Genomic DNA, 20,682 nt, shown 5'->3' on the forward strand with positions numbered 1-20,682 from the left:
GAGGCAAAACACTTCATCCATAGGGTTTGAGGTTTCACCTTGAACAGGATGCTGTAATATAGGGGTCTGGGTACAGCTGAGTGCTTTGTGGACCTGCTCCCAAATCTCTCAGCTCACAGATGGCACGCCACAGAGCTGGTACCTTATGGTGCTGTGGATTTACACTGTTAAACAGGTCTCTCTAGGGTCATTCAAACAGTGCAGCACAGCACCATGGGGCAGAAGTGAGGCCTGATGATGCACACACAGGTCAGTCATGGAGCAGAAGAAGAGGGTTTATGCTGCTCTGCTGATCCTAATGGACATCTTAGGGTATGCAATAAAGCCCACTAGGAGCACGTCTCTTGCCTGAAAGAGTTAGAACCAAAGACCTGGTGTCCACACCATACATGCTTTGAGGGTTTTACTTCTGCATAGTTCTACTCCAGTCCCATGGACTCAATGCCACCTGCAGCTGCAGAACATCTTTGGTTTAAGCCCCAAGGAATCCAGTTTAGGATGAATCCTGTCAGCCCTTAGGATACAACAGATGCAACAGAGCTCCATGAGTTTTGGTGCCAGTTAGGCCTTTCTCAAGTCTGTTGCTGATCGCTGTCTCCTCAGCGAAAGGCTGGTTTGTTTTTTGGTATCTTGTCTTTCATCTTAGAGGACAAGTTCCCTTTCTAACAGCAACAGCTGTTGAAAGACCTGCATTTCCACTCCAGGTATGGACTTCTGCATTGCTGTAGGTGTATCTTGGAAATCCACCTGTAAGCATCTTTTATCTATCTTATTGGAGTATTATTTGCAAAAAAAAAAAAAAAATCTGTCTTCCTCTTTTACAGAAAGCAAGATGGTTTTTAAAGAAAACATCTCAGAATATCAACCAAAAATGGTAAAGAAAATCACATTCACTTTGTGCTGGATCCTATCATTGTTTGTCAGAGGGGCAGAAGTTAGAGACATGAACTTGCCAGGTAAGAGTCTGCTTTGATGAGGTTTGGTGTTCATGATGCTTTCTGACAGCTGAGAAAAGACCACATTTTGCCATGCCTTCATGAGTTTTTCTTGCACCTGCTTGGGGAAACAGTTTTTCCTGGCCTTTCTGCAAGGTTTTTAAGTGTTGGTAATAGAGTTTACTCTAAATATGGTTGGAAATTCAGTTCCCTAATGAAAAGAAAAGGGCAAATGTAGAGGAGAATTTCTGAGAACCAAACAGACCAAATGAATTGCTTCTGTGACTCCCTGAAGTTTCCAGCAGCTGGGGCAAGCCTGTCAGGGGGGAGAAGGAAGAGAAAGGCAGGGTGAGACCAATATATCAAAGTCTTCTACCCACAATCAGTCTGGAGGAGCTTGATCCAATTTGGGTCACAGAGAGAAACCGAAACTCTGAAGAGTCTCCCAGGTGGGCAGGCAAGGAACTGAAGATTTCATGCCCTCCCTTCTGCTGAAGTGAAATAGTGCCATATTTTCAAGGGTTACCACATCCTGACTGCAGGAGGAGTTATGCAGAAAGGTCGGTTAGCCTTTAGAGAATTTGGGGTTAGGATGGGTGACCACAGCTTTCAGAATCCAAAAACTTGTTTCATTTTAGTGACAGCAACTGAAACATAAGAGGGGAAAGATTTGAAAGCAGTGAGACAATAATGCTTGTCATTCTTACCCTAAACAGAGCGTGGTGGGCAGGCTCTGCCTCTTCAGGTTTAAGGCAGTCCCTTCTCCATTAATATGAAGAGAGACAGAAAAGCTCCTTTTCTACAGTTAAGGTTTAACAGCATCTGTGTGAAAATCTTCAGCCCACTGAAAATCTTAAGTCCACTAAAAATCTTAAGCTATTTTCACATTAGGCTTTTGAAAAAGGCCTAATAAACATTTGGAAACCTTTGGATAAACTTCTGAGAACACTGGCAAATTCCATGTTTAAGGAGGTAAATTCTCTATTAGCCTAGTATCTGGTCACATAAATTATTTAACAAAAAGAAAGGTAAACTTGCATTTTGGTAGTATTCCTATTCATTATTTTTTTAAACTTGATGAGTGTGTATTCTCTCAGACAGCACTGATGTCTTACTGACCTATTTTTCAGGATGTTCCCACGTTAAACCTCTGTGGTATCGTGCAATTAGTGATGAGGAGTTTGTTTTGCAATGTGCTTTGCCAGATAAAGATTCTACCCATATGTATAAACACTCGCTTCTGAAGCAACACAAGGTGGAGTGGTTCTGGCATCCAAAAGATACAGAGCCATTGGAGGCTATCAAGGAAAGCTCTAATCCTGCTCTCCAAGGAGACACACTCTGGTTTAAACCAGTAAGGGAAAATGCTTCTGGAGTGTATGTCTGTATGATATGGTATGTAATGAAGCAAAGGGCTTTTATTTCTATACAGGAATTAATTGCTTTGGTTTGTGTATTAAATGGTTAATTTTTTTTTTTTTTTCTTCCCCCTGCATTACTCAGGGAAAAAATGCCATGTCTCAAAATTGTTTTGGAGGTTCAGACAAAGAAAGTGGCAAAATGTTCAGGTTATGACACAAATATTCTATATCTTCTTGCTGGCATCGGGAATTCAATAACTTGTCCTGGGACAAAATGCTACAACCATATAAAGAAACCAGGTGTAAAATGGTACAAGGTAAGGGTCACCCTCTTAAGCATTCAAAAAAGCTTAGAGGAGGGAATGCTTTAGGCCTAGTTAATGCTCATGTGCCATAGGCTCTTGAACTCTTCTTCTGCACACAATGTAGCCTGAGAAATGCAACCCAAAAGCAGAATCTTGAATTGCTACATATCAAGTCTGTAAGTAAGAGTTTAGAAAAAAATTTGCTCCACCTGAAATATTATACCATGAAATAGAAACCTAGAAATGCTTCATCTTCAGTTAAGAAATTGAAGTAGTCTGTTGAATTTTATTTGAGAATCAAAATAGGCTCTTTAGAAAACTGACATATGATTCAAATTTAAAATTTTAAGTTTTGTTTTGACATTTTAAATTCTGAAAATCTCAAATATACCAAAGAAAAAGTGGCTTTGTTAGAAAGAAAACTATTTTAATATTAATGTTTCAAACTGTTCTTTCCACGGCTCCTGTTTTTAATGAAACACTATCCCACTGAAAGATTATTGGCTTACTCTTTTTCAAATGACCACTAAATAAAATATTTGCAAGATGAAATTTATTCCTATTGTGTTTGTAAGGATTGCAATATACCATCTAAACCTGTATAAATGAGAAAATTGAAATAGCTGAAAGTTCAATAGTGCATTGTACTGCCTGGTATTATTTACATTATTTATTCTATCAAGTGGAATTATGATCTGGTCAAAGTTACTCTTCATTTACTTTCAAACTTTAAATGAGGTATATCTTTACCTACATCTTGATCTGAAACCCACTGAATTTAAGGAGAATTTTTTCCACTTTGCATTGCTGGATTTTTCTCTGCAATATGATTTAAGGAAAATACTTAGTGATCTCAGACAATATGAGTACGTTAAGCTGAAAAATAAGGGTGCTTTTCAAAAAATAGTCAGGTATCATCCTTTTAAAAGTAGTGACAGTGTTGTCAGTCTCAAAGAATCCAAAACTATTATTTACTTCTCATAAAAGCACCTGAAAATGTTTTCAAAATAATTTATTTACAAAATAAAAAAATACAGCCCATCAAAAGAGTGATCTTTTTTGTTGCCCTTTACTAATAGGAGTTTAATTTAGATTAGGCTCATGACTGCACATTTCTCTCAGCAACTACAAATTTTAAATACTATTTAAAAAGACAGTGGTATTCACATATAGAGACTACAATTTTTTTATTAGAGCTTGACAAATGTCCTCAGACTCCTGATAAATATTTTGTGCAGTTTTAATGGAAAGAGTTTTACTTAGCTCTACCTACTGCCATGGCAATCTTATCCAAATATCTTCTTAAAATATAATTTCATAACAGCAACAATAACAAAAAAAAAAAGGACTTCTAATTTCTTGATGTTCTTTCTGTCTTGTTAGGATGGTCATCAGATAAAACATATGAAAAGCAGACAAAGCCTAAAGCTTAAGCCTAATGAAATCTACTTGAATCCCACCTATGACAAAGATGCTGGAATATATGTGTGTGATTATACTCTTTCTGACAACTCTACCAAGTGGACAATGAGAACAACAGTAACAGTAGAAGTAATTGGTGAGTACTATAATAACTCAGAATAAAATACTTGAATTAAGTATGTTTTCTTTATTCTTTCCTACCCTGTTTGTCTTTTTTTCTATCCCTTGTTCTGAAAAAACCATAAGCTGAATTAGTTACATGATCATTAAAATCCCCTTCCAACTATTCTGGGGACACCTTGGGACATTGACTAGAACATTCAGGGTTCAGGAATAACATGTAGCATACAATATCATTATTTTCAAGACCTAATTCTGCCTTGGATTTATCTTAGTTCATAGAATCATAGAAACCTGTAGGTTGGAAGGGACCTTCAAGATCATCAAGTCCAACCATTGAGCCATTAGGGCTTTAAAGTCCTCTGCTAACAGTTCCTAACAGTGGGGATCAAATCTACAAAAGAATTTAGATCTCTTGATCTGGGAGTAGAATCCATGAAACTCCAGTTGCTGTCTGTGTTCTCCACGTACTGTAGGAGGAGAGTTAGGAAGGTATTTGCATATTAGGAGAAAGGAGTGCTTGTCCTGCATGGCAAATGTGGAAAAACACAGTGTGTCTCAATCCTACCTCTGTCCCTGCACTGGAGGCTTATGGGAAAGTAGGAATCAGGTAAAAAATCATTCCTTGTGGCATCAATAAGACCTTCATTTTTTTCACTTGATAGTGATGAGGAAGGTGATCTTGGTGGGGTCACTGCCTTTTAACTGCTCATAACTTTTAACAGCAGAGGAAACAGGAGACCTGGGAGCACTGTGACTCATGTGCAGTCTGGGGGAAGGCATCACTGCCTGTATGACTTCTTCTTTTAGGCTTTGTATGGATTACTAAATAAAACTGGCCAGAACTCTATAGTACAATGATATGGCACAGCATCATATTCTCTTTCCAATTGGGTGACCTTCTCTGTAATATTTGCTGTCCTCTGCTATCCTTCAGGTGAGGCACAGACATTGATTGGCAGAAAGCTGTTGGAGAGTGTCAACCCTGTGCAAGGGACTATGCTAGCAACTCAGGATCAGAAAAGAGTTTTCTAAAAGAGAGATGTGGGTATACTTGTCACCTGGTATCTGTAGTTGAGTGCTGAAAGACACTCCAGTCACTCCAGTCAGTCAGGTCCCAGAGGAACACAGCTATGTTGACATGCTGAGCTGGATGAGCTCAGTGCAGATGTTTCTGTATGACAGCAGCACAGCACCTATTCTCAGCATCCTGGTAGGAAGTGGGCCACTCTGCAGGAGGGAGAACAATCTAGGGAGCAAGAGAAGGATGTCAGGGCAGACAATGCAGTCCCTAAGAAGTCATGGCAAAAATCCATACACCCCATGAAGACAGGGCCTGGAAACTACATCTCACCAACTTCTGAGACCTAGATATGCTGGGTTACACTGTCTGGTGCTCTTTCAGTCTTTTCTCTGGCTATATTCCCCCAATGTTTTCCAAGCTGGCATGGATATACGAGCTCTGCTTTTATTCTGATTTGGATGGCCTAATACACTGTGCTTCTCAATTATTTTCCCTCACTTCAGAGCACAGTCATAAAAACCTTTGAAAGGTGCTATACACATATATACTCCCTCTGAATATTGCATACATTTCTCTGCTGTGGCTTGGTTTAAAAGAAAAAAAAAGTGTCATGTAGCATCATTTCCTGCAGCAGGGGACTTTCCTAGAATATCAGAGCTGTGGGTTTTAACCCCTCCAGGCTGTTTTTCCAGAGCCTAGGTAATTATTTAGTAGATTGTACAAAGCGTGGGTGTCATTATCTGTGCCCTTTGGCAGCCCTGGTTTTAAAAAAGCCCCGTGGTTATTTTAACACAAGTATTTGTGCTTGTGAATGAGATGTGTGTGCTGTGTGAGTGCTTACTGGGCATGGAACGGGGCTTGCCAAGGAACCTGTGTAAGCACTGGTAACCCCTTCAGGGGGTTTTGCAAGGGAGGGGAAAGTGTCCCTAATTTCTGAATCCTAAATAACCTTAAGTGCAGGACAGACAGTGAGCTCCTCAGCTCATGTAAGACAGCAATGCCTCAGAATAGCTGAGATATGAGGTCTTTAAGTAGCTACGTGAGTTTTATGGTCAGAACTCCCTTACCTGTGCTCTCAGATACCTCAATAACTGTAAACCATCTTCTTGGACTTAGGTGTCTGAATTCCACTTAACATTTGATAAAGCAAATTCTGTAGTATATTTTCTCTGTTCTTCTGCACAGGCTAATGATAATATTATAGCTATTAATAGTATTCCTGTTCATTGCAGCAAAAAACACTATTCATCCACCCAACCTCTTGTATCCCAGTGGTGTGGTGATCCTCGAAGCAGAGCTTGGTAAGTTTTCATTCCTCATCTGAAAGTGAAAGATAATGTTTAAATGAGATACTGATAGATAATGATAAGCCTTGATAAAAGTAAACCAGATTTTCTCTCTAGGAGTACAAGAATTTTATCTAAAATGTAGGGTTTTTTCTTGATAGATATCTACGTGTATATTAAAGGAAGCGTTATATGTTGTACAGATCTCAGGCTATTTAAGGCAAAAATATTCTGGTGACCTCCATGTATGATTTTGCTGTGTTAATTTATTCCAGGAAAGCCTCTTGAACTGGAATGCCGGGTACAGTTTGGGTTTGAAGCAGTTTCTTCAACGAGGGTAACATGGAAAAGAAACAACAAAGAAGATGATACAAATGAAAAATTGAATCAGGAAACAAGGTAGGAAAACCCACAGCAGGCTGATTACTGCTATGGTCAGCAACTGTAAAAAGCTTCTACAACAACTCTACTGAATACATTTTACTGGAAGGAATTCAGAAAGCTCTGTTCTTCAACATATTAATGTACATGTCCATGAGCATGTGACACTCCTGTGCACTTCACATACAGAAGCACATACTGATGTCCATAAAGTCAAGAACTCAAACTTCCTGCAGAATCTTAATTGGAACTAACCAGACCTTGCAGACAACACCATGTAGGTGAAAGTTTTCCTCTGACGTGGGGATAACCCAAATAGTCAACATGCTTCCCTTCCTTCCTGTAGTTCCCTGTGTCATTCACTTATGCAGTGTCAGACTTGGGCGAGAAATATAGTGGAGGCAACACAGGCAAGTGTATCTTTCACTAAATGGCCCCGAGTCACCCTTATGGGAAAAAACTTCTGTACAGCAGGGGAAGAAAAAGCCCAGCTGTCACTGCTAAAATGAAGTTCTTAATAGGAATTCTATGGGAACAAAACAAAAAATGATGATATCTGCCCAGAAGGGTTGTGGATTCTCCTTCTCTGGAGACATTTAAAAACCTCCTGGATGCATTCCTATAGACAGGTCCAATCCTTGCCCGGGCTCATGCCTGTGTATCTTGAGTTAGCAGAGGCAGGGCCATGGTAGACTGTTACTTTGCAGTGGCATGATGTGAGGTGCCTTTGGGACCACCCAGAAACACCTGCACTTGTGGCTTTCAGAGAGAAATGCTGAGACTCAGAACCCCTGGGTATTCTTGAGTGGCTGCAGACACAGGTCTGCTCCCCACAGCCCCCACTCAGTCCCAAAGGGATACCTCAGTTGCCTCTTTGTTTCCTATACTTCTGTCACTTATATGTGTCTTGTGTTGTTTGCCTGTCCTGCCCTTGGCCTTTTTACCCTTGAACAAGAAGCTGTGCTGCTTAGTCTTTTTGCCCAGCTAGTCCTCTCTTAGGGCTCCTTTTTGAAGCTTCATTTTCCTGCATTTCCTCTAGAGGATTTTTTTACATCTTGGTAAACCACAAATAATCTCATAGAAGTCCAAGGGGGCTATATATTTAAAATAGGCAAGTGCTTAAGTATTTTGCTGAGTTTATGAATCTTTCAGCCTGCAGACCTTTGATGTTAGTGTTTTCTGACAATGTGAAAACCAAACGGAAGTTCCAAACCAGAATATTGCATCACTGTTAAAAGTTCAAGCTGATTGTTAAGAAGTTGTGAGCTCCTCTTTCTTTGTATTGAAGACATTCGGGGATTGTGTGAATAAACAGCAAAAGCATCATGCAAATACAGCCTTCTTCTCTTCAGTGTTTATCAAAAAGGTTTAAAGGGGCACACACTTCTCCATGTTGCAAAACTGAAAGAAGTTACTGAAAGGGACCTCAGAAGCAACTTCACCTGCTTTGCAGAGAATTTGATGGGGAATGCCACTGCTGTGATCCAGCTGAAAAGAAAACAGAGAGGTAAAACTATTGATGGAAGATTATTTGTGCTTGAAGACACATTTTAATTTTTTTCACTGCTATGAATTCATTCCCCACTGGCACTGGCTTTTTAGCCAGCTGCAGAAGTTTCTTGAAGCTGGATGGGAAAAGTTTGATTTGTCAGATGTCTAGAAAGGCACATTATTCTGAGGACTACTCAGAAGAATGGGGCTATCTGAGGAGTTAACTGCAGGTAGGAGGACCAAGTGGAAGCTGGAGAGTAACTGGGAGGAAGAAGAGGAGAACATTAATAGGCAATCTACTAAACTGAAGCAGAGTGGATGCTGAAAGCAATAGTATTCCTTGATTTTCATAGGGTAGTTCTGTTTGTTTCCCCTGTTACCATAACTGATATGAATGTGGCAGCCTTTTCAAGCAAAGGCCAAAACCAGAATCAGTGTGTAAACTAAACCATTGAACTGTAGTTCCCAGTGGAGGTTCACCACTGGAATGGCACCGAAAATCTCCAGCAGGGCACTGTGTCCAGCTGTTTGTGTTCTGATGTGACTTCTCCATCTCAAGTGACGAATTCTTCCAGCTGTGCTGAGTGTACCACAGACCATTTTCTCTGTGCCTTCCATCACAGATTGGCTGTGATACCATCAAGATGCCATCAAGTAGATACTTTTCAAAAAATGTCCCTGATAGTGAACAGAAACTCTGTGTTACAGTTTGTAGCTAAATTAATTCCTACTTCCCTAAATTTTGCCAGCAGGGCAAGAATAAGGATTGCGAGATCATTTGTCCCCATCTCTTGAATGAGTTTCTCATTTAAGTATCAACATTATTTTGGAAAGCCTGAATTGTGATGGACTCTGTTCTTTTCTTTCTACAGTGTTTCTCCTATACATACTGTGCAGTGCCATTTCGACCCTCTTTGCATTCCTTTTGTGCACTGCCTTTATCTACCAGCACTGGATTGAAATAGTGCTGATGTACCGAAGTTATCTGGTCCACAATGAAACTACAGGAGGTAAGAAATATTGTATGATAATTATTTTTCTTCAGTTTTTTGACTGCCTTTTGCCATGTGGGTTGATCTGATACGAATTAACCATTTAATTAATTTCTCTTAGTAATCCTGTTCTTTCTGAGATGATACAAATGCTATTAAAGCTAGCAAGATGCTCTGTGGATTCAGATGGAAAAAAAGCCAGGTAGCATGGAAGAAATATCTAGCAGCAACTGAAATGCCAGTTAGCCTTTTAACAAATCCCTAATTTACCCATAGAAGATTAGAGTAAGAAGTTGAATTGTGGCAGTCCCTTTGCAGGGAATACTATTGCATCTCCAACATTTGAACCTCATTCTCCCAAAGTGTTCAACAGAACCTGTGAACAAGAATCAAATGTCCTTGGAGAACTAAGTAAAGGACTCTATTATATTATTGTGAAGGTGTCTACTGCATTTTTCACTTGAAGCCAAATAATTTCTCAGATGAAAAAAAAAGAGAGAAATAAGATGATACAGGGCAACAGCTGAGAAGTATCAATTTGGGTAATACTCATATTTCCTTTCTAAAAACTATGTTAACCTTCTTGACATTTACACCAGACTGATCAGCTTCCAATATTTCAAATGTCTCCAATAGCACCGGCCCATCATCTCAACTAAAATGTCCCTCCAACATAGTAGGCATTGTAAAAACGTATCAGAAATTACAGTGCCTACTTCAAAGAATTTAACATACAATTTTTTTTACATCTGATAGCATGTGCCCAAGGAAGTTTTTCTAAAAATTCTTGTATCCTGATGCAGCTTCAGATACAGGTGTCCGAGTCTGCTTTTGTGTTTGCGTGTGTATATGTAGATTATACATGAGTGTGAAAGATCTATCTAGTTATCTATAAATACATATGCAATGAATCAATTAATTGCCCTTTGGAAAACATTTTTGTGAACCCTAAGGCAGGTGTCAAAAATGATTTGGGAAATCACTCAAAATTCCCCTCTATCTGGTAACACACTGATATAAGAACCTCTGGAAAGTCCCTTTGAGCTCACCCCATAATGTCAGTAGGACAGAGATGGACCTGCCAAGATCTGTGCCTTGAAGTTGAAGATGCTGTTAGGTTCCACTGTGGCAGCCTCTGTCCTGCTCCCTGAGCCTCATGTTCTGCATGCACGCAGCACCCTTTGGAGTGTGCAGACCAACTGTGCCTACCTAGATAGTTGTCTGTCTAAGGTGAGTGGCCACAAAAGGTCTTCTCACCTGTAGGATTATATCCTTCTCACTTCATGTGGATGCATATCAAGTCACCTGAGGTCTGAAGGGGCTTTCTCACAGAGCAGCAGTTATGACTTAATTTTGCCATTTTTTCCATTCCATCATTTCTTCTCTTCCATCCTTCTTTGATCAGAATCAGGGAATTGCAGAATCCCACAAGCCTGGAAGGGACCCCTGGGAGTTGTCTGATCTCAGACCCTGCTCAAGGCAGAGCCAGCCTAGGCCAGGCTGCTTAGGACCCTGTGGACAGAGGGTCCACAACCTCTCTGAACAACATGCTCCAGTGTTTGACCACCCTCACAGTTCAGACTTTTTCACAAACATCTAATGAAAATTTCCCTTGTTGCATCTTGAGTCTATTGCTTCTACTCCTATCACAGTACACCTCAGAGAAGAACGTCACCATCATCTCTGTACACTCTTATTTAGTAGTTGAAGACAGCAGTAAGGTCACCTTTTTTCTCATCCCTCTCTAACCCTTCTCAGCCAACTCAAATATACCTCTTAAAAATCTGGTCTTCTTCCACAAGAGGAAAGAAACAATTCAGAAGCTGTCATACCAATATTTATATATAATGAATGCAGTTGCTTTTCTTGACTCAGGTACTCTTCATGTCCTACCATCTGGACATCTTAAATGTTTGTATCAGAAGTTGATTGAGTTGTAATTGCCTTTCTGTACAACTCCAGAGAAAAAGAAAAATCCTAATGATGCTTAATTAAAAACAATAGTGAGTTTTTTTAACTCACTATAGTAATAGTATATTATAAAAAAAAAAGGTGCTGTATTTATTATCAGTCATTCTAATAAGATTGGAGTGACCTCTGTGGGTGAAATGAGGAATATCTGGTTTGTAGTACAATTGATTGTAATTTAAAAACTGTTTTCAAAGGTGTTTCAGTTCAGGGTGTAGTTGAACTGAAGTTCAGCTAAACCAGTGTAGTGACCTGCTGCCCCAGTTTGAAGTCCCACACTGGTGCTGCCTGCCTGCTGCTGGTGATTCACTCTTGTGGGCATGAACTGGCTCAGCCTGGCAGAAAAATAACTCAGTAAAAGGCAGCGAGGAGCTAGCAAAGTGAATCAGCTTCCTCTGTTACCACAAGAGCTTCACCACTGCTAGAAGGAAGCGGTGGAAGTGTGTGGGGAGGAGCAGAGGGGAGGAGTGGAGATAGAACTTCTATTGTCTGATCATATCCCTGGCCTCTAAACTTGGTCTGCATACCTGTTTTGATGACACACTTTCTGCTACGTGCTGGTTCTGAAGGTATCTGTCCAACCCCAGCTCACACACGTCATCAGCTTTCCATGTGCATTTCCTTTGTTCCTTGGATTCTAGATCTCGTGGGAACCTGATGGATCTAGCTCAGGTTTCTGATCCTAATCTTACTTCTGTGGATAGAACTATAAACAGCTGAATTTCTTTCTGGTTTCTATTAACTGTATTGACATGACCCAGCTCAGCTGATTGAGCATAGGTGTCTGATGTCATTTTTACTGCCTGAGGATGTCCTGCCATTCAAAAAGATTTGAGTCTCCAATAGCTTCCCTGTCAAATTTGGCAGTCCAAAGTACACCTCCAATGGTATCAAGCAACTACACATGGGAAACTGGGCTGAGTCTGCTGTGCCTTCTCCTATCACCATATCACCAGCCACTCCTTTTGTTTCCCTTTCTCCTCCCTCAAGTGTAGTTCCAATTTTATTTAGCAAACAGCTTTTCTTGTAGTCAAGAATGGGCCTAACTCAGATCATTTGTACCAGGGTGCTTCAAAGATGAGAAATTTCTGTATGTATTTTTCATCTGCACCTCACAAACATATTCCTTTAATGAGACTGAAAGAAATTTCAGGAACTGGTCAACATCTGAGCTAGTATTTGGATCAGACTTGGGCTTTGCTACTTGTACCAGTCTCCCTGAATAAAAACATAACAGTGTATGAAAATAATATATATTTTGCAAGCAACTGATATCTAAGAACACTGTATCTTTAAAATTCACTATATTTTCAAAGTAGGTTGTGCTTTGACGAGTATTTTTGGAATCAGCACTGGGGCAAATGAGAGAAAAGATTTGGAATCATTCCCTACAACATGGATTTTGCCTGGAAAAGGACAGATCTTCCTCTGGTGAAAATTGGACCATGTTTGTGAAAATGCAGAAAAATGCCTGTTTTGTACTTCCTAGAGCTAGTAATCTGTAGCTTCCTTATTTGCTTTGGTAGTGTACGTCTACAAAATTTGCAAGACAGTGAGGTATAAGGGTTGGTTTTGGCTGTACTTCATGAATAGGTGAAAATTTTGTGTTTTGCCTACTTAGAAATAAAAGGAAAATGAGCATTAAGAAAGGAGTTGAATGTTTCAGACACACTTGTTAATGTATGCAGTGTTCTTTATTTATTTTAGATGGCAAAGAATTTGATGCATTTGTGTCCTATGCAAAACCAGACTCTTCTGAAAGTGACTCTACTTTAATTAGTGAGGAAAAATTTGCCCTAGAGCTTCTTCCAGACATGCTGGAAAATAAATATGGGTACAAGTTATGCATTCTTGAAAGAGATATTCTTCCAGGAGGAGGTAAGATCCCTGTAGATGGTACAGAATCCTCAGTTCTTTATAAAATCGTTTTTCACTTTCCATAAAAACTGATGCATCAGATCAGCAAATGGTGTATTTTGGTACCAGAGTTTCTGCTGAAATCTCATCATGTTTGATCTTTATTTCTGCCTTCTGCCCCATCTGAGTGTGGTCACTGGGGAGCTACTAGGCTGAGACAAAGCTCCTTGTCCAAGAACTTCTTTGCAAGCAGACTCCATTCCCTGAAAAGAAGACCCCAAATATTTCACTGGTTACTTTCTGAGCAACTTTAGTCAGTGCTACCCGCAGTAATTCGAAAGCCCTCAGCACCTGTCCCTGGGAGGGACAAAGACAAACCCAAGTGTCCCTTGAGACCCTGTTCGAGTAGCAAGAAAGTGTGTCAGATTTTCAGCTGTATCCTCCACCTCCTGAGCAGCAAGTTTTCTCCACCCTGTGTAAGAATGGCCATGATAGAAAATATTTCTAGGGGTTATGCGATTGCTCAGGAGTCCTATTTTTGCTTTTCCTTATTTCTGGGTTTTAGCTGCTGATAAAAGACCTGATAAGATAAAAAGTCTGTTACAGAATGCACTAATGTTCATAATTTCTCCTCCAGCATACACAGATGAAGTTGTTACAGCAATTAAACAAAGCAGACGAGCAATAATTATTTTGAGCCCAGCCTATGTCAGTGGACCGAGCATCTTTGAACTGCAGGCAGCAGTGAACTGTGCATTGGAAGATAAAAAGATCAAACTAGTATTAATAAAGTTCCAGGCTTTCCAAGAGCCAGAGACTTTGCCTCCAGTAGTGAAGAAAGCTCTTCGGATTTTACCAGTCATTACCTGGAAATCTTCTATTTCTGCTGCTCCAAACAAGAAGTTCTGGAAATATATGCATTACCACATGCCAGTGAAAACTACTGAAATGTTGAGAAATTGCAGCCTAAAGGGATTTTTCCAAAGGTTATTCAACCTGATCTATCGATAACAGAAATCTCACAGAGGAATGACAACAGGCTAAGAAATGGTGATGTGGTTGTGGAAGATCTTTTCTACATGCACTGACAATTGTGGGCTGTCACTGCAGTCAGCAATAGCTCACTCCAAAACAGTGAGAAGAACTCCTGTGTGACAGTCCTGCAGCCCACAGGAAAACGGTTGCACTGCACACAACTGTAAATGTGAGCTATCTTTCATAAATTACTATGTTATTGTTATTTTATTGTATTTATTATATCCTTTTGTTGTGATGTTGAGACATACATGTGAATGTTTTGCTCTTTGCACTGTATTTTTTTCTGGAATATTTTTATACTTGTTTTCTATAAAAAGATTTAAAAAGGGAACTACAGAGGAAGCTTGGAGTTTAATTTCCCTGTGCAGTCCAGTGGGACAAATCAAGACGCTTTAAATAAGTTACCTTCTCCTGTGGGAGCACCAAGGAAGTGCCATGAAAGACCTGGGTTTGTCCCACCTCATCTCCAGGCACCCTGCAGTCTGTGTGTATGGCTGTAGCTAAGTGAAATGCAATGGTGAGTGTTAAAATCTGAGTAGGGGACCCACAGATCTGGTGTTCTGCTGACGTCAGCTGGCCTTCAAGTTAACAGTTCCCTGGTTTAGAATGCTAATTGAATAGTTCATCTGCCAGATTCCTTGTTGGAAAGGGACTTCAAGAAATAGTTCCGTTAACAGGACCAGTAAACTAAGAGAGGAACAACTCTTTGTAAGCAGGCTCAGCACTGTCTGTGTAATTTTGTGTTGGGTTCAAAGCCTTCAGTGGAAGGACTGCTGGTGGTGCTGTGGGGCAGAAGTAGAAGATAGTGTGTCATGTAGAAACAAAGCATGAAACAGCATCACTGGCTGTACCACAGAAAAATCTGACACTGCAGTTGCACCTGCACTGGGGATTTAGGTCAGATGATGATAAGCTTCTGAAGCCAATTTCCCATTCGAGTGCCACCACTTGTTGCATTTTGCTTTGCACTACAGATCATCACAGGTGCACACACTGGATCCCTTTTCACCCAAAGTCAGGTGGAAGATATTCTACACCCGTGAAGGGACATTCAGCCTGTGGGGTCAGCTGCTCTGAAGGAATACCCTCCCAAACACAGGCAGTGTAGACATGAGCACCTCAGCACTATTTCTTTTAGGGTACCTCTCTGTTCTCTTTAGTCTGCGCTGTTTTCCAACACAACCAAATTAGGGGGTAATTTGGATAATTTTTTCAGTTAATTAAATTTATTCACTTCTAATGTATGTAATACAGGCTTTAGCAGCTTCTAAGCAGCACTACTGTGTTTGCACAGTTTATTATCCCAGGACTAAACATGACAGTTTTTGTGGAGGAGGACAGAGCCTGACCTTTTAAAAACATGTTCCATAAGGGCGAGCGTCATAGTTGTCCAGTAAATTCCTTGCTGGCATGAGTAGAACAAACGTCAAATACAAGAACACCCTAGATCCAGTTTTAGGGACTTGATGGGACTCAGACCGTCCTCTTTCTATCATAACGTGCTAAGTTACATATATCCATTTGAGAGAACCCACTTCTAAACGAGAATGTGCGTTGTGTGGTCCTCCACCAGATGTCCCTACTGCGAGCTCTGCAGAGCCCATGTATTTACACACCAAGCAGTTTTGTTACCAGGTGAGACAGGACAAGTGAGCAGTGCCAAGTGTGGTACCTGAGGTGCCAGTTGTGCTGGGGAGGCAGATGGGCTGGGAGGGCAGAGGAGGAAGATGTGGAGCAGGCTTTCCTTCCAGTCCTGTGTGCCAGTGTCTCTCCCACCTGATGCTCTTTACTTGTGCTGCATTTAAAGCCTGAATCTTTGCAACTTTTTTTTTTTGTAACAGTGGGGAAAAAAATCAGAGTGACTGGATAAATAACGTCACATCAGAGTGACTGGGTAAATAACGTACTTGGAAAAGGCTTTTTATTCTTTAGCAGTGGGATGCTGTGGTCAGGGTTTATCTGCAGCAGAGGAACCTGCAGAACCGGTATCTTCACACAAACTCCAGGTCCGCCTGTAACTCAAGGAACAAGACAGGCACATTAGGGCTTTCAGAATGACCTCTGATAGGCAAATGAAGTAGCCCTGAGGAAGAAGCAGCTGTGGCTCTGAGCAGGGCGAATGAACAGGCGTGAGTGCTGCACACCTTCATGTACCCACTACAGCAGCCCCAGCCCCAGACATGGGCTCTGCCACACTTGCACATGCAGAGACTTTGAGCTCTTTGCTGTCGCTGCTGGGTCTGGTATGTTCTTCTGCTGCTGCTTATGAGGATGAGCCCAAACTGAGCCAGAGCTTCTTGCCTCACTATGAACCTGATCCCGGGGGTGCTGTTGACTCCTCACAAGACACAAGGCTACAGGTTTTCACAGTGGACTATGACCATGTGCAAATTCCCTATGAAGTTACTCTTTGGATCCTCCTTGCCTCTCTAGCAAAAATAGGTAAGTAGAAAATGGGATCTTGTGTCCTTCTACCTTGGCAAAAAGTTTACAATAGACCATGTAACCAAGTCTCTTCCATGTATTTTTGTAGCTGGGATTGTTTTTACAGTTTCTGTCCTGAAATGAACAGGTGCATTCATTACCATGACAATGACAAAATTGTCATGACAGATTTTGGAAGCTGTCACTGCTATAAAAATCAGTAACACCAGACTGACTTCAAGTATATTGAATTTAGGGGAGAAAAGTGGGAAGAATTTTTCTGTTGTGCAAATAATAGGAAATATTTCCCTGTGAGCCTTTGTTTTACGTATTTGGTGTTTAAAGTTGCTCAGAAAGTCATACCAGAGGAGAGGCACTGAGGGTCTAAGAGGGTGTAGGTCATCAGAAACAGAGGGTAGTGTGTTTTGAATACATATCAATATACCTAGCTTCTGTGAAAGACCCATGTAGATATCTGAATGAAGAAAGACAACTCACAGAGAAGCAGGAACTAAACTGACAATACAAAAATTATTCACCATGTGTCTTACACATTTTTTTCAGGGCTGGGGTCAAATTATTTTGACCATTCAGTATTAATGCAGTAATATCAAGTAAATGAAGATGGTAATAATGTGAAAAGCTGCATACATGTGACACCGCTGCCCTTTTCATCTTCCATGGGACTTTCAAACATTCTTACAGAATAGGCTGGTAGGTAGGACTGATGATTTTCTGGACATGGAATGAAGATAAACACTTTTCATGTCATAGTCACACAGTTGTCAAAGATTTTTACCATTGACCATGATTTGCCAGCTTCATAATAGCTGATGGTCTCAATCCAACCCCTTTAAACAAATGTCTTCACTGCTAAAATAATAATGAAAATTTTCACAAATCAAGTTCATTGTTATCGCATCAGCAGATTGTGTTGGCAGTGAGCAGACTGACCAATTTCTTTATTAATTATCCAAAAAACCAGCACTTGTCATATGGCAAATTTACTCTACATTCCTATTTTGAGCAAGAAATAGATAATTTAGGACTGTGTGATATCTCTCAGGCAGACTTTTTCCTTAGCTGAAAGATTTCCAATAATATTATTTTTGATGACAAGTGTGGAGTTGCTGACTTCAAATCTACTTGGAGGAAAGAGTTAGTCTGAATAACCTGGTTACACATGGAAGAAGATTTCCACACTGTTAAGAATTTTCAGTGTTTTATTCAGGTATTACCTTCTTTCTGCATTTCAAGATATCAGGATGGGAAGCATTTCTGAAAGGCAAAGCAATCCCCTTATTCTGTAAAACTGACAAAAGACTTTGACATGATTTTTTTTTAATTAAAAAAGATGAGTAATGATCATTACATGACTTGTAAAAACAAATGGTCTACTAAATAAATTATTTTAAATTTCATTTTTCTTTACTTTTGGACACTGATAATTCAAGAGTAACAGAAGTGCAGCTATGTCATTAGCTGCTAGAGTTACGGGATGAAGGCTGACATAGCTTCAGGCATGTAGACACAGCCATTGGACTTAGAGGTTTCTCAGTCTGTCTCATTCTCATTCTTGTAAATTCTGAACAATTCTTTACATTTCTAGCTGGGACACCTCTCATTCACAAGATGATTGCACAGTTCCTGGTATAGTGATGAGATGAGCCATTGCTAGACATTGTCTTAGTACTGGTATCAATATTTGTGTCAAATTGGAAGAATTAGATGAGCACACTTGCAGTAGTAGCACATCAAAGTGGGCAGAAGGGGATTCACATCCACAATATTTATGTGGTTAGGTAGCCCTTTCCCTGTAAAACACCTTGGCTACATCTGTGCTTGTGAAGTAACAAGGACCCTGTCAGGAAGCTGTGTGTGACTGTCCATATTATGTCAATGTTGGCGTGCTCCTTCTCAGCTCTGGCTCATCTCTCAAGGTGAGCCTTCTCCCAGGCAGTGCCTGGGCAAGGGGCTGGCCAGGATCCATTCCCCCAGGCCGTTTGGATGAGACCACTGCATGCAGGGGTCTGGAAGCAAATTTGGCTGTATGGATGCAAGCTGAACCTTTATGCTTGGAAAAGTCTTTAGCCTGCTTCATTTTCTAGTGTAGACTCAACCTACGTTTTGGTGAGGAAAAAAAAGATCCCTTAGGAAATATTATTTTCTCAGATATTTGATGGTTCCTGGTAGTCTTTCCACTTCTGCTGAAATCACTGGGTTTTGTTTCAGCAAACTAATTCAGAAAGTTCTTTGCAAAATGTTGTTTAGCTTATGTAGAAACATCAGTTTTTCCAGAAAAGCAAGGTTAATAAGCTTGTATAAAGCCTTAGGTTACTGTGGCTTGATTCCTGCCGCTTTAGAATGCCTGCTGCTTTAGATATTTTGTTCATGAGTACTCACTCCCTCTGCCTGTGGATCACCTGAAGTCCATGCAGTGCTTCAGCGGAGTGCTGAAGTGGAGGGAGCTGAGCAGACCGTGGCTTCTGAGCAGCTCCCTGCTCCCTTGGGCTTCTCCTAACTTCTGGTTGGCCTAAATACAACAGGAGCCCTGCAGCCAGAGACCCTCCTCAGCACTGGCAGGAGCTGCCTTTGAACCTGTAGCCAGGGATAGGAGTCTGTTTGAGATCAAGGTACAATATTGTGCCTCAGAGGTCTGGTATTGGCTGTTGGGCATTTTCTTTCCAAATTGTGGAGCACCTTTTCAAAGATGTTTTGGCATTCATGGAACTGGAGCTTAGACTCAGGCACACTTCTCAGAAATTGAGGGCTGTGGAGCAGGAAGAGAGGACATTCATGGCCAAACTCTTCCCCTGCTTTAGTGATGCAAGCCCGGGAATGGTTATTTTTGAAAAGAATAGTGCTGCCTTTTTAACATTCATAATTCAAAGAGCAAAACCTGGCTGTCTGAAGACAAACTATTCAAAGGCAGGCAAAACATCTGCCTGACATCAGGTTAACTGAAACTTGAATAATACCCTAATGTTTTGTTCAAGGTTTCCATCTCTATCACCGGTTGCCAAGACTCATGCCTGAGAGCTGTATCCTGATTGCCATTGGAGCACTGGTAGGAGTGATCATCTATATCTCAGACCACAAATCTCCCCCCGTGATGAATACAAGCATTTACTTCTTGTACCTCCTTCCACCCATTGTCCTGGAGGAGGGTTATTTCATGCCAACTCGTCCATTTTTTGAAAACTTTGGGTCCATCCTGTGGTGGTCTGTGCTGGGAGCTCTGCTAAACTCATTTGGGATTGGCCTTTCCCTTTACGGAGTCTGTCAGATTGAAGCCTTTGGCCTGACTGACCTGAACCTGCTGCAGAACTTGCTCTTTGGCAGCATGATTTCAGCTGTGGATCCTGTGGCAGCTCTGGTAGTTTTTGAAGAAGCCTCTGTGAACGAGCAGCTTTACATGATGATCTTTGGAGAGTCGTTGTTAAATGACGGCATAACTGTGGTGAGTTTCTTTCCATTCCTTGTCTTCCCCTCTTTGGGCTCTTGTGGCTTGTGGGATTATTGGACACAGGACAAGAGATGCTCTAAGGGGATGCTAAATACACTACTTAATTAATGGATACTCCATTACACACAACTAATTGTAATGTATGTAAAGATTACATCTTGCATTAATTCGTTGAAAACCATATTTTTTCAGAGCTGCTGGAAGAGGGAAGCACACACATACACATTAGACATCACATCTTGTTCTTGCCTCCACAGGAGTGATGGATAGGCTACAGTTGATTTTGCTGGTAGGATCCTTGTAAGACCTAAGAATGTTCTTGACATTGTGCAAGGAAATAAACAGAAAACCGTACTGTGTAAAGGCTGAAGGCAGCAGGGGTAGCAGTCCAGGAGGCTCTGCCTTGTCACATGCCTTAGAAAGTCCTCTGAAAAAAAAACACCAAACGAACAAAAAACCAACAAAAAAACAACCAACCAAACAACAACAACAAAAAAAACCCACAAACACAAACAAGCAAACAAACAAACAAACCCCCCCCAAAAAAAACACCAAACAAGATAACCTCTGTGGACAACCTCTTGAGACGACACTTCTTCCTCCAGCCCCTTC

At 40.7% G+C, this 20,682-nt stretch overlaps 2 protein-coding genes across 2 annotated transcripts; both read left to right on the top strand.

Moving 5' to 3' along the window:
- Positions 1–832: 832 nt before the first annotated feature.
- IL18RAP (interleukin 18 receptor accessory protein) lies at positions 833–14,153 on the top strand. Its single transcript, XM_008936925.1, has 10 exons — positions 833–956; positions 2,066–2,330; positions 2,439–2,613; positions 3,985–4,159; positions 6,400–6,468; positions 6,729–6,852; positions 8,187–8,341; positions 9,198–9,335; positions 12,993–13,163; positions 13,780–14,153. Exons 1-10 carry the CDS (start codon positions 833–835, stop codon positions 14,151–14,153), a joined length of 1,770 nt encoding a protein of 589 aa, XP_008935173.1.
- Positions 14,154–16,360: 2,207 nt separating this feature from the next.
- Positions 16,361–20,064, top strand: LOC103769702 (sodium/hydrogen exchanger 4-like; the record flags this gene model as incomplete). Its single annotated transcript, XM_008936926.1, has 2 exons — positions 16,361–16,622; positions 19,601–20,064. Coding segments are annotated over exons 1-2 (726 nt in total), but the record flags the coding sequence as incomplete, so codon positions are not given.
- Positions 20,065–20,682: the final 618 nt, after the last annotated feature.

Source organism: Merops nubicus, unplaced genomic scaffold (genome assembly GCF_000691845.1).
Source record: "Merops nubicus isolate BGI_N331 unplaced genomic scaffold, ASM69184v1 scaffold5583, whole genome shotgun sequence".
NCBI classification, from domain to species: Eukaryota; Metazoa; Chordata; class Aves; order Coraciiformes; family Meropidae; genus Merops; species Merops nubicus.

Coding starts and splice junctions, on each gene's coding strand:
- IL18RAP (XM_008936925.1), top strand. CDS start 833: ATGGTTTTTAAAGAAAACATCTCAGAATATCAACCAAAAATGGTAAAG. Junction 957..2,065: donor TAGAGACATGAACTTGCCAG/GTAAGAGTCTGC, acceptor CCTATTTTTCAG/GATGTTCCCACGTTAAACCT. Junction 8,342..9,197: donor GCTGAAAAGAAAACAGAGAG/GTAAAACTATTG, acceptor TTCTTTCTACAG/TGTTTCTCCTATACATACTG.